Source organism: Euprymna scolopes, chromosome 24 (assembly GCF_053919585.1).
Source record: "Euprymna scolopes isolate OS-2025 chromosome 24, ASM5391958v1, whole genome shotgun sequence".
Taxonomy (NCBI): domain Eukaryota; kingdom Metazoa; phylum Mollusca; class Cephalopoda; order Sepiida; family Sepiolidae; genus Euprymna; species Euprymna scolopes.
The window spans coordinates 1,169,224-1,181,455 of NC_136505.1; the positions used below are offsets into that span (position 1 = coordinate 1,169,224).

Here is a 12,232-nt window from a genome sequence, read left to right on the forward strand (position 1 = left end):
TTTTTAAGAATTGAACAGAATAAAATATTGTTAAAAAGTTAAAATATCAAAATCAGAAATTGTGTGAATTTTCTGAAACAGCAGCCGTCCAAACGCTGAAGTCATATGCCACTGCTCATAATATCTTTTTCTTTTCTATTTATTTTAGCCAAACTGAGCTTCAATGTCTGCTTCCTCTTTGCAAAAACAGCTATTACACTTTAATCCTAACCAAAAGGTCAATCATTTTCATAAGTAACAAAACTTTGTCCATACCATTAATCATTTTCAATCCTCTCATATTATTCTTTATCATCTGTTTTGTTAATTCTCATCCTCAGGTGGCTTTTGGCCTTGATAAAAATGCCCCCATTAAAAAAAATATTCATGAATGATTAATGCATCAAAACAAGTCAACTCACTTTGTCTGAGATCAAACGTTTTAAATAATTATTCTCTTCCTTCAACTTTGCAATTTCTCTGTCAAAGAAAAAAAATGATAAATCAGATAAATATTTATATTTTTATTTAAATGTTTTTTATTAAAAAAAAAATAGAGATTTGTTTCATAGTTAATAAAATATTCTATTTCAAAACTAATATGCAAATATCAGAAAAGTTCATCAAATGTCCTGCTGACTTGGCAGGCAGAGAGCAGACTCACAAATAATGATGATGGAGATACATTTATAAAGCCAAGTTAATTCACAATAATCCCTGATGCGGTCTTGCATAAAATCTCGACCCCAGTAAAGCAACTGGCTTTGATAGCATTCCAATTATAGTGCTCAAAAAGCTTCAACCAGAACTAGCTCCCATACTTACAAAGCTATTTAAACGTTGTATTAAGGAGAAATGCTTCCCAACATCCTGGAAAACCTCTTTAGTTTGCCCTGTATTTAAAAATTCAGGTGATTGGTTATCTCTCTTCCAGTTCAGACCAATCAGTCTTTTGTGCATTATGAATAAGTTACTGGAATTTGTGTTACACAGAGAAGTGCTCAACCACCTCAACAAAATTACACCCCTTCACTGTTGAGGTCCCTAAATATCAGAAAGTTTTCTACTCAAATAGCTTCTTCCCTAGAACAGCTAGACTTTGGAATTCCCTTCCTGCTACCTACTTCCCAAACTGTACTGACATGCAGAAGTTCAAATGCAACGTAAACCAACATCTTAATCTTTCTTAGGCATGGCCCCAATTAGTAGCCCCTTGCTTCCAAGTGGCAACAATATACCTTGTTTTGGGTGAAGGTGAATAAAAAAAAACCAAAAAAAAAAAAAAAACCTCCTCAGTGACATGCAATATGGTTTCTACTCTACTAGATCTACAGCTGATGTGCTAACAGTAATATCTCACAGATTAGTGAATCTCTTGTTTCTAGGGCAATTGCTCTTTACATAAAAGCTTTTGATAGGGTGTGGCATAAAGGCCTACTACGGAAGATCTCCAGCTACGGAATATCTGGAAATAACCTCTCAATTATTATATCATTCCTCTCTGATAGGTTTATAAGAATAGTGGTTGATGGACAGAAATCAGAAGCTCACAGTATTAATGCTGGCATCCCTCAGGGTTTCATTCTGGACCCAACTCTCTTCTTGATCTCCATCAATGATCTCCCAAATCACATTCTTAGATCATTCATACACATTTATGCAGATGATACTACCATCTATGGCAACAAAAACAGTCAAGATCTCTCTGATTATCTCTCCTCTGATCTGGAGTACGTAATGCAATAGAGAAAAAGGTGGCTGGTTAATTTTATGCATCTAAAACCAAGCTTCTCTTTTTCCATCATCAATGCTTTTACCCACATTTGGCCCTTATTGATAAGAATGCCTCTTGTCCTGAGGATACTCCATGTTTAGACAAGCTTCACTCCTGATTTGAAGTGGAGCACATACATCAAATCCGTTGCCAAGGTCATTGGAAAAATGTTTGTATCCTTCTACTGCTCCAATAGATATCTCACTTCTGATTCAATTCTTTACCAGTATAAGAGCCACGTATGTCCTAGGTTGGAGTACTATTGCCACATCTGGGCAGGAGCTGCTCGGCGACCCTATCTTGCCTTGACAGAGTTCAAAACAGACTTAGTAATCTAGTAGGCAATGCCCTTTTCTCTTCTTTGCAACTTTTCCCCACAGAAGAAATGTTGCAAGCATGTCTCTGCTCTATCGCTATTTTCATCGCAAGTGTTCAACTGAACTCTAATCTATGTTCCCCCTCGCTAATGTTTCACAAAAAAATCGTTTAGCCAAAATAAATTTCCCCACTCTCTATCGCCACCTAAACCTAAATATGGGTTCCATCTTTCTTAGAACTGCCCATCTGTGGAAGTCTGTTCTGCTGGTCTGCTTTCCAGCTGACTACAATATTGTCGCCTTCAAGTCCAACGTAAATAGGTTCTTATTGAACTTTCCTCAGAAATAATCTAATTATACCAAATTTCTACCACAAACAATTACTATGCTACTGTCCCAATGACTACAATACACACATTAATACTTATCCTCAAGTGGCCTCCAGGCCTTGATATGTGGTAAAAAAGACCCTAATCATTATGAATAAAATAAAAACCATTTCCTTCCAATATATATTCGTTTTTGCTAATTGAATTATATCTAATTATATCAATACATTATCATATCTGAAAATAATATAAAAAATATGAAATTACTGTTTGCAAGATTTTATTTTAATTAATTTTTTTGTTTTTTACTGATAATTCACAATTTTTCAAGGCAAAAAGCCACTTAAGGATAAGAATTAATGAAATGAATGGATAATGTTGAATGATGAAGAATATTATGAGCACATATGAAAATATCAGCAGCAGCCAAAGGATGGATGGCAAGCGATTACATTAACAGCAGGAGCAGCATTTGAATGCATATGCAAATTTGCAAGTATGCTTGGCCTTGCGTTGGAAGAAAAATAAAATAAAGGACACCACATGGTTGGGGAGAAACAAAGTCATCGCCAAAAGAGATGAATGCGTAAAGTGAAGGTGAGAATGGGCTGACTTTAGCCAGTGTGCAGTTGGAAGAAAGAGAAACGCCTTCCGGTGAAATGGCATGTGGCAATGAGAAACTTTTAAGCTGGTGTCAAGACGGGGAGATAGAAAAACAGTAATAAACGACTTGTGTTAAAAAAGAAAGAAATGCCAACCTGGATTTTGTTTTATTTGTTTGCCCATTTGCGACATTACATAATAAAAGTCGATTATGACACCTGGTTGAAATCAATGGCTCTCACCTTGTTTTGATAAACTCCTATGATTTAAAATGGAAGGTTTATAGCAAATCTATTGCAAAATTTGCTGGAAAAATGGTTGCATCATTCCACTGCTCCAGAAATTACTTAATTTCTAAATAATTCTCTACCTTTATAAGACTTAGATACATCCTAAGACGGTCTGTTCTTTACCGCCATTTTCTCACAGAAGCGACATTGTCTTTCAATAATTTCAATACTTTATTGGTATTTCCATGGAAAATACTTAGCTGAGTTTCATTCTCTGCTTCGTTTTTTTTAAGGCATTCACAGCTAGAACTCATTTTCCACCACCTTTCTTTTTCCATGTGCATAACATGAATTTCCATGAACAGAATTTCTTTCCAAAAACTTCTGAAACATACTACCAAGAGATTGCTTTCCTGAGGGTTACAATACAGTCAATATACAATACATTCAATGCTGCTAAGACTAAGCTTGTTTCCTTCAATAACTACAAGAAACCTTCTCTACCACCAATAGAAATGGCCAAGAAAACATTGCCTGAAAGTACTTCTTTTAAACTCCTCAGCCTAACGTTTACAGGGAATATGAACTGGAATAGATACATTGAGAGCATTGCCAAGGCTGCTGCAAGGAAGGTTGGCTCCCTCTACCATGCTAGAAAACTACTTACGCCTGACAGTATCCTATACCTCTATAAGGCAACCATTCGCCCATGATTGGAGTACTGTTGTCACATCTGGGCTGGTGCATCTGCTTCTTATCTCTCGCTCCTGGACAGGGTTCAAAAGAGAGTCGCCAACCTGATAGGTCCTGAACTGTCATCTAGGCTTCAACCTCTGTCCCATCGACGAGATGTTGCATCCCTTTGCCTGTTCTACAAATACTTTAATGGTGAATGCTCTGACGAACTGCAAACACTTGTACCCCACCGACGTAACTACCCCCGACAAACCCGACAAGCTACTAAGTCTCATCCCTTTACAGTAGAGATCCCTAGGTGCAAGAAAGCCTTTTACTCCAATAGTTTCTTCCACAGAGCTGCGGGTCTTTGGAACTCCCTTCCGGGATTCTGCTTTCCCAACTGCAATGATATGCAGAAGTTCAAGTGTAATGTTAACAAACATCTTTCTACTCTTCTCCCTTCATAATGACCCCGCTAATTAAGTCCCTAATAGTAGCCCCCTGCTTCAAAGTGGCACTGTGCCTTGTTTGGGGTGAAAATTGAATTAAAAAAAAAACAAAAAAACAGTAATCGCCAAATCCAATGTCAATAAATATTAATCACAAACTGTCTTCATAAGTAATCAAATTTTATTCATTGCATTTATTATTTTCAATCATCTCATAATATTATTCATCATTCAACTGGCCATTATCATCAACCCTTATGCCCAACCTTGAAAAGTTGTGACTCATTAGCAAATAACAAAGAATTTAATGTGAAAAGATAAAACCCAAAAGAATTTTGTGACGAGTTATATCAATTTCAACAGAAATTTAGTTTAAAAAATAAACTATTTATATTTATAAAACTATTTATATTTATAAAAATAATCTATTTATTAAAGGAAAAATTTTTGTTAGTTATTGCGTTTTTAAAACACATTTTTTTAAAACAAATTATTCAAAAGTTGTTATTGTGTGTACAAATGTACAAGATGCCTTTAATAAGTTTCCAGATTTTTTTTGTACAAGCATTTAAAATTATCATAAACTCTTGAAAATTCAGTATGTTATTGCTATACATGAGATGACTGACCAATTTTTATGATTTCAGATTCAAATGAACAGCTACAGCAGGAATTGGAATGCACCTTACTAAAACCTGATTATCACAGCTGGTGAATTTCAAAAATGTAATCTGGACGTAAGGACATTTTAGAAAAACGATATGCAATAAAATTATGTACTAGGTTCATACTAGACAGATATGGATACTATGGTGAGATTTTAAGGAAGTTCCAGAAAAGATTCTGTCGGAAGAGGCCAGTATTCTTCAAATCAAGTCAGTGGCATTTCCAACAGGACAATGCACCAATCCACAACTCCATCCTTGCCACAGACTATTTGACCAAGATGAGCGTCAAGACAATTCCTCATCCTCCCTATAATCCAGACTTTGCTCCCTGTGACTTTTGGTCATTTCCTAAGCTCAAAGAAAACCTTAGAGGATGTTGTTATGAGATAATTGAGGAGATGCAAGAGGCTTTAACAAGGGTCACTGACACACTCACACTCAAGGACTTCCATGGGGCCTTCTAGAAGTTGTTAGCACAGTACAGCAAGTACATTGCAGCTGAAGGAGATTAGTTTGAAGGCGACTAGAGTTTCATGTATGTACTATCAATAAAAGTGCCCATACGAAAAAAGCCTGTAAACTTATTGAAGGCACCTCATACAGAATAATTATATTAGAAACAATTTTTTTTTAAAGTATGACAATTAAGCATACACATAGCTGTGTGTGTATGTTTATCAATTACTATTTATTTGGTTTTTTCAGATATTTTGTTGCATTATTGAATAAAATAAGCTTCAGGTGTTTTAATGTTAGTTTAATTGGGATAAGTGGAATTTTTTTTTTTTTTTTTGCATTTATTAATTTAGAAGAATATGTGAGCAAGAATTCAACTAACAAATTCTGCCAGAAACGAACCTCTGTAGTACTGGTCGAATCATGAGGGCTTGTTTCACCTGTTGAAGATACTCATTTTGTTTGGAAATCTGAAGGAAAAAAAAAGCAGTTTAACTTGATGAGGTATTTGTCATAAAAGCAGCATATTTAATTTATATTAAACCAACTGTCCCGACCTGGCATTACCCAAAATGCAGCAAAATTATTTTAGTTTTTAATCTTTGTGTTTGTACATTTTTTTTACAGAAATAGAAAAAAAAAATTAAAATTGAGTATTGAAGCATTTAAACACAAATAGAATCCTCATTTGGAGAGTCAGACATATACAACTTTAATGGGTGCTCATACAATTATGTGCTTGTGTCATTAAAAATGGCAACATACTCATTTTATTGTTAAGTCGAAACATTTAAAATTAAAGTCACTTGGAAAAAGTAGTTTTTGTCTTGTTTGCAAATAATACTAATATTTCAAGTTAGCTGCTACTGGTTCTTTGTATGATGTTGCATGACAAACAAATAGATACACATAGCAATATAAAGAAATATATTTTTCTATTACAAATCGCACCCTACGCATTTTTAAATTCACTTGGAAGAAACAGTCATCAGCTTATTTGCATTACAAATAATACAAATATTTCAGTCAACTGCTGCCACTGTTCATTTGAATATATACTCAATTGTGTTCTTTAATGTAAAGGAATACCTATTCACATATATATAAGAGACGTTGCGAGCCTATCCTTGTTTTATCGTTATTTTCATGGCAGGTGCTCGTCTGAACTCCAATCCCTGGTCCCCCCTCGCCAAACTTTCACGAAAATCACCCATCTAGCTGAATCCACTGTGAAAAATTTCCCCCACTCTATATCTGTGCCTAAATCAAAACGCGGATTTCATGAGCAAAGCTTCTTTCTTAGAACTGCACGCCTGTGGAACTCTGTTCCGTCTGCCTGCTTCCCTCCGGACTACAACTTGGATGTCTTCAAGTCTAATGTTAACAAATTCCTAATGAACCGCCCCCCCTAATTAAACACTTCATAAAATCTCCTCACTAACGTGATGTACTTGCAATAACCCTTATCCCTGAGTGGCTTCCGGGCCTTGATAAGTGGTGATCACTGTGTAAAAAAAAAAAAAAAAAAAAAAAAAAAAAAAAAAAAAAATATATATATATATATATATATATATATATATATATATATATCAGGTTGATAAGAAAGATTTTGCGATTTTTAAGTTTTAAATTCAGATGAATATATCTCAGCTGAAACAAAAATTTATTGATCGAAATAAACACCATCAGAATCAACACTCTTTTGCTAACACAAAACAAGTATATTTATGTAACATAAAAATCTTGCATTCTGGTGGCAATGAAGTCAGTGAAGGCATTTTTGATATTGCTTAGGTTTTTAAAGCATTTCTCACACAGAAAGTTGTCGAGATGCTTGAAAAAGTGGTAGTTGGTAGGTGAGAGGTCTGAAGAGTATAGTGGATGACGCAGAGTTTTGTAGCGCAATTCGTTCAACTTCTGCAGGGTCAGTTTAGCAACACGCGATCGGGCATTGTTGTGCAGGAGAATTGAGCCTTTTCTGTTGACTAATACTGAGTGTTGTCAAAATTTCTGATGCATTTTATCTATTTCTTGACAGTACTTCACTGCCTGCATTCAAAAAACTGTAATGGATGAGACTGATCACAGACCACCAAACAGCATGATCTTCTTTTGATGCAACTCTGACTTCAGGAAGTGTCATGGAGCTCCATCCGCATCCAACCACTGAGCTGAGCATTGCCGGTTGTCATAAAGAACCCACTTTTTATAGCAAGTTACAACCCGGTTGAGAAATGGGTTGTTCTTCTTGCGTAAAAAGGAAGATAACATTTTATAGTGGCATTTCTTTCGGTTGTCATTCAATTCGTGAGACACACATTGATCGATTTTTTTTGTTGTTCCAATCTTTCTCAAGTGAGTGGAAATTGTCGTATACATTACATCTAATTCAGAAGCAAGTTTTCGAACAGTTGTGCATGAATTGGCTTCGACTAAGGCTCTTAATTGATTGTTGTCAACATCCGATGGCCAATCACAATGCTCATCTTCAAGACTCCTGTCGCCACCATGAAATTTCTTAAACCACCATTGTGCTGTGCTTACAGTAGTAGTTCCTGAGCCAAACGCTTCGTTTATATTATGAGTGATTTCAGCAGCTTTTCAGTCTAGCTTGAATTGAAATAAGAAAATTGTGCAAAATCGCTTTTTTTCATCCTGTATTCAACATTTTGAACAGAAAACATAATTGTTTTAAAACAATTGTAATTTAAACGATTAAAAAGAGTGAAAAACACTCTTTAAAATGATATATAAAGTAAAGGTATTATAATGAAAATTTATTTGAAAATATGTCATTTGAAATCAAAATTAGAAATTCTGCAAGAACTTTCTTCTTAACCTAATAGTAAGTTACAAAAATCTATATAATAATTAAACTGCACAGAATCTTCTGCATTTCAGCGCCAAAGAGTCTTGTCAGGCTAACTCACATATGAAGTAAATATCGAAAATTTATATACAAAATATTATATCTTCTAATAACATTTTATGTGGATACATGAAATAGTATATATATATATATATATATATATATATATATATATATATATATATTTGTAGAAATATATTTTCTTATAATATATATCAATCCTTATTTAAGAAGCTCAATGTAATTACAGAGCAATATAGAGAATAAATGACAAAAAGTTATATTCCAAAATTCATGACGTTGACCATCTTATAATTTATTCTTTTAATTCAGTTGACTTATACAATATATATATATATATATATATATATTTAGTAATCATCCACAGACAAACTGTTTCACTGTATCACAGCTCTTCAGTGCCGCTAGACTAGCATTCATCCTGAATCAGAGTTCCAACCTACAAACATCAAGTTGTAAGTTGGTAATTCTACCCTTCGGCCAATGGAATTGGTGTCCCTAAACGACCTCCTCAAATGTGTATTAATTTAACATTGGACTGTTGCTATTTACATTGCTCAAGTTGTTTATTTACAATCAAAAAGCTTTGCATTATATAACATTTTGTTACATTCCAAAGACCAAGTTTTCTTAATCGGAAAAAAAAAATACAAATTTTCTTTATAATATTAGATGACTGCGCCTCATGGGTAGCAATTTGTAAATTTCTCTCTTAATTGGAGAAGGACTCGATGTGAGTTGTTCGTCTTGGGGATTTTTGTTTGTTGTATCACTATGTATTTTTATGATTGAGAACTTTCTGGCTCTCTTATGAATCCATGAAAGAAAAATCCAAAACCAATATACAAATATTGTTTGTTCTACTGTGAACGAAACGAATCTGTAATTATAACATAGTTTTTGTTTTGAAAAGAAAAATGATTAGTAAGCTGAATAAAATCTTGGTCTTTAGAATGAAGCAAAATATTATTTGTTTTTACATGCTCTGTTGTAATATGTTAACAATTACTGAGCTTCTACTTTAAAAAGTTTATTATATATAAAGAATTGAAAGTATATGCAATATATATATATAACTACTTCATTTACTCACATAAAATTAATATATGAAAGTATAGATTTATGTGTAAACTTTAAGTATTTACTTCAAAAGTGCTCAATACGTAGGTAGAGCTAGTTAGTATATATATATAAAATAAAAATTACAATTAAATTTACCAAAATGATCCAAGATGGTAAAATTAAAGTATATTATAAATATTAAAGGATTAATATTTATAAAGTTATCTCAGCCAGATGTAAAAGCTCGATAAAACCAAATAGGAGATAGAGCTTATAATATGAGCAAACAGTTAATAACACATGTTAAAAAAACACGTTGAAATGAGTTAAAAACATATTTAATCTGAAAAGGAAACACTAGATAAGTGGATAGTCCTTAATCCGTGAAATTTCGAAGAAATACTTTCCTTCTCATCAGAGGGTTGGAATTAGCAAAATGCGAGATCGGATTTTGCATGCAAAAGTATTTGATGAAACAACAAGTAAGTCAAAGATCTTACTTGAAAACAAAAAAAGTGAAGCAGGGGGAATATGGTGAAGAAAAAGGTGATTACACATGAATGGATAGTCTGTTGGAAGATGAATAATCCGGTGACGGTAAAATCCAAATATATAACTTCAAGAAAGTTAATTGAATTTCCATTTGCCTAAGTAAAATCCAAGGAAATCCCGTAATTGGAAGAAGATGGTTCATAATAATCCAAAGGCAGAAATCCATGGAAAAATTCACAAAAATGTGTACAAAGAAAAAAAGGAAAAAATTCCAATAATATTAATAAAAGAAAAATAAGATATGCTTTTCACTCTACTGCCGAGATATAAATATTTATATCTCAGCAGTAGAGTGAAAAGCATATCTTATTTTTCTTTTATTAATATTATTCCCTCTGCTTCATTATATCCCCCGCTGCTTCACTTTTTTTGTTTTCAAGTAAGATCTTTGACTTACTTGTTGTTTCATCAAATACTTTTGCATGCAAAATCCGATCTCGCATTTTGCTAATTCCTACCCTCTGATGAGAAGGAAAGTATTTCTTCGAAACTCCGCAGATTAAGGACTATCCACTTATCTAGTGTTTCCTTTTCAGATTAAATATGTTTTTAACTCATTTCAAAGTGTTTTTTAACATGTTTTATTAACTGTTTGCTCGTATATATATATATATATATATATATATATATATATATATATATATTTACCTCCTTTCAGAAAATCTTAAACCACCTGGGGCAGTTCAGAATTTGTTAAAGGAAGTAAATAATATCACTCTCCCTCTCTATCTCTCTCTCTCTCTGTCTCTCTCTATATATATGTGTGTGTGAGAGGGGGGAATATACTTATTCAATTATCTTTCATTCTTTATTTATACCAATCCTTTAATTTTTGAAGCTCGATGCATGTTAAATTTTATAACAGAGCATATACAAAACAGTTATATTCCAAATTTCAAGATTTTATTCATCTTACCATTTATTTATTTCACCATGTCAAAATTTCCATTTTTTTTTTACAGCGCCTGTTTCATAACGCAAAAATATCAGTTATTAGTATGTAAATATTGAATGTTTTCCACATTGATTCATCAGAAAAATTGGACTTTTTTAACTTTAAAAAGAAAAAAGAATAGAGTATGATCACAAAGCTGAAAAAAATTGGAAGAATAGTTGTATCGTGTGATATGTTATTGAAACCATATTTGATTTCATAGAAGAGCTATTCAAGCCTTATTTTACATATTGATATAACATTTCCATATTGTTTTAATCAACATTAAAAATTTATTATATATATTTATTTATTTCAAAACAACTAATACTTATCGTCTAAATTATGTTAACTATGATTAAATCTACAATGGGTGTATTTGGGTTTTTAAATGAAAAAAACTTCTTATTGTAATATCATATTTACATTTTCTTAGTTAATTTTTTGTATAAGCTTAAGATTTAGTAAGCTTTAATCTGATTATTACAATCAATAAATATTTATATAAGAAATACAATTATGTTCAAATAAGGATTTAATTTAGTTAGATTTAATTAACATTTTTCTTTGTATTAAAAGCATTCTTTATTTCTTACCTACGTATGTTGCAAATTCAGTGTAATGGCTGTAGTTCAACATTAGAAACTCAATTACTTATGAAATTGTGTTATAATTAAATTGTAGCAATCATCGTATTATATTTGGATTATTTTATTTAACTCCAATATAATTTCATATAAAACCCATTATATAAATCCTTAATTTAGATCAAGAAATCTAAACAATTATAAATTTATATATACACTTTTGTTGACTCTTTCTTGTATAAGCTTAAGATTTATTCGGTTTTAACCCAAAAATTACTAGGTACAAATACTTATATCAAAAATACAATTATATATAAACAGTCATATATTTTCCAATATAATGCAATGATCTGGGATATAGTAAATTTATACTTGTAAATGCACTATTTATGCATGATAAGTTATTTATTTAAATGACAATTAAAAATTCAGTACCATTCATGCTATTATTATATTTGGGTCATTTAATTTGACTTTTCTAACTCAATATTACAACTTCCCCAACAATTTTTTTTTATACCAAATAAATCCCATATATATAAATTATTAATTTATATTCAGGAACCTAATCTGGTTTTAACTGCTCTATGTAAACAATTTTGGCCCACCTCCTATCTTTTATTTAGTAACGTTTTCTTAAACATTATTATATGATATGATTCTAGGGTTCAAAGGTTGCAACGGCCAGATTTACTTGATGAGTGTTTACTAGCACTTCCTAATA

General features: G+C 32.3%; 1 protein-coding gene across 1 annotated transcript in view; it reads right to left on the reverse strand.

The window, feature by feature from the left end:
• LOC145246564 (uncharacterized) overlaps window positions 1–12,232 on the reverse strand; it is an 81,985-nt gene that overhangs the window by 40,010 nt on the left and 29,743 nt on the right. Inside the window, exons 6-7 of the mRNA XM_080108165.1 lie at window positions 5,886–5,953; window positions 402–459 (exon numbers count right to left, since the gene is read on the reverse strand). Of these exons, the coding sequence (XP_079964291.1) occupies window positions 402–459; window positions 5,886–5,953 (126 nt within the window). The remainder of the gene's footprint in view (window positions 1–401; window positions 460–5,885; window positions 5,954–12,232) is intronic.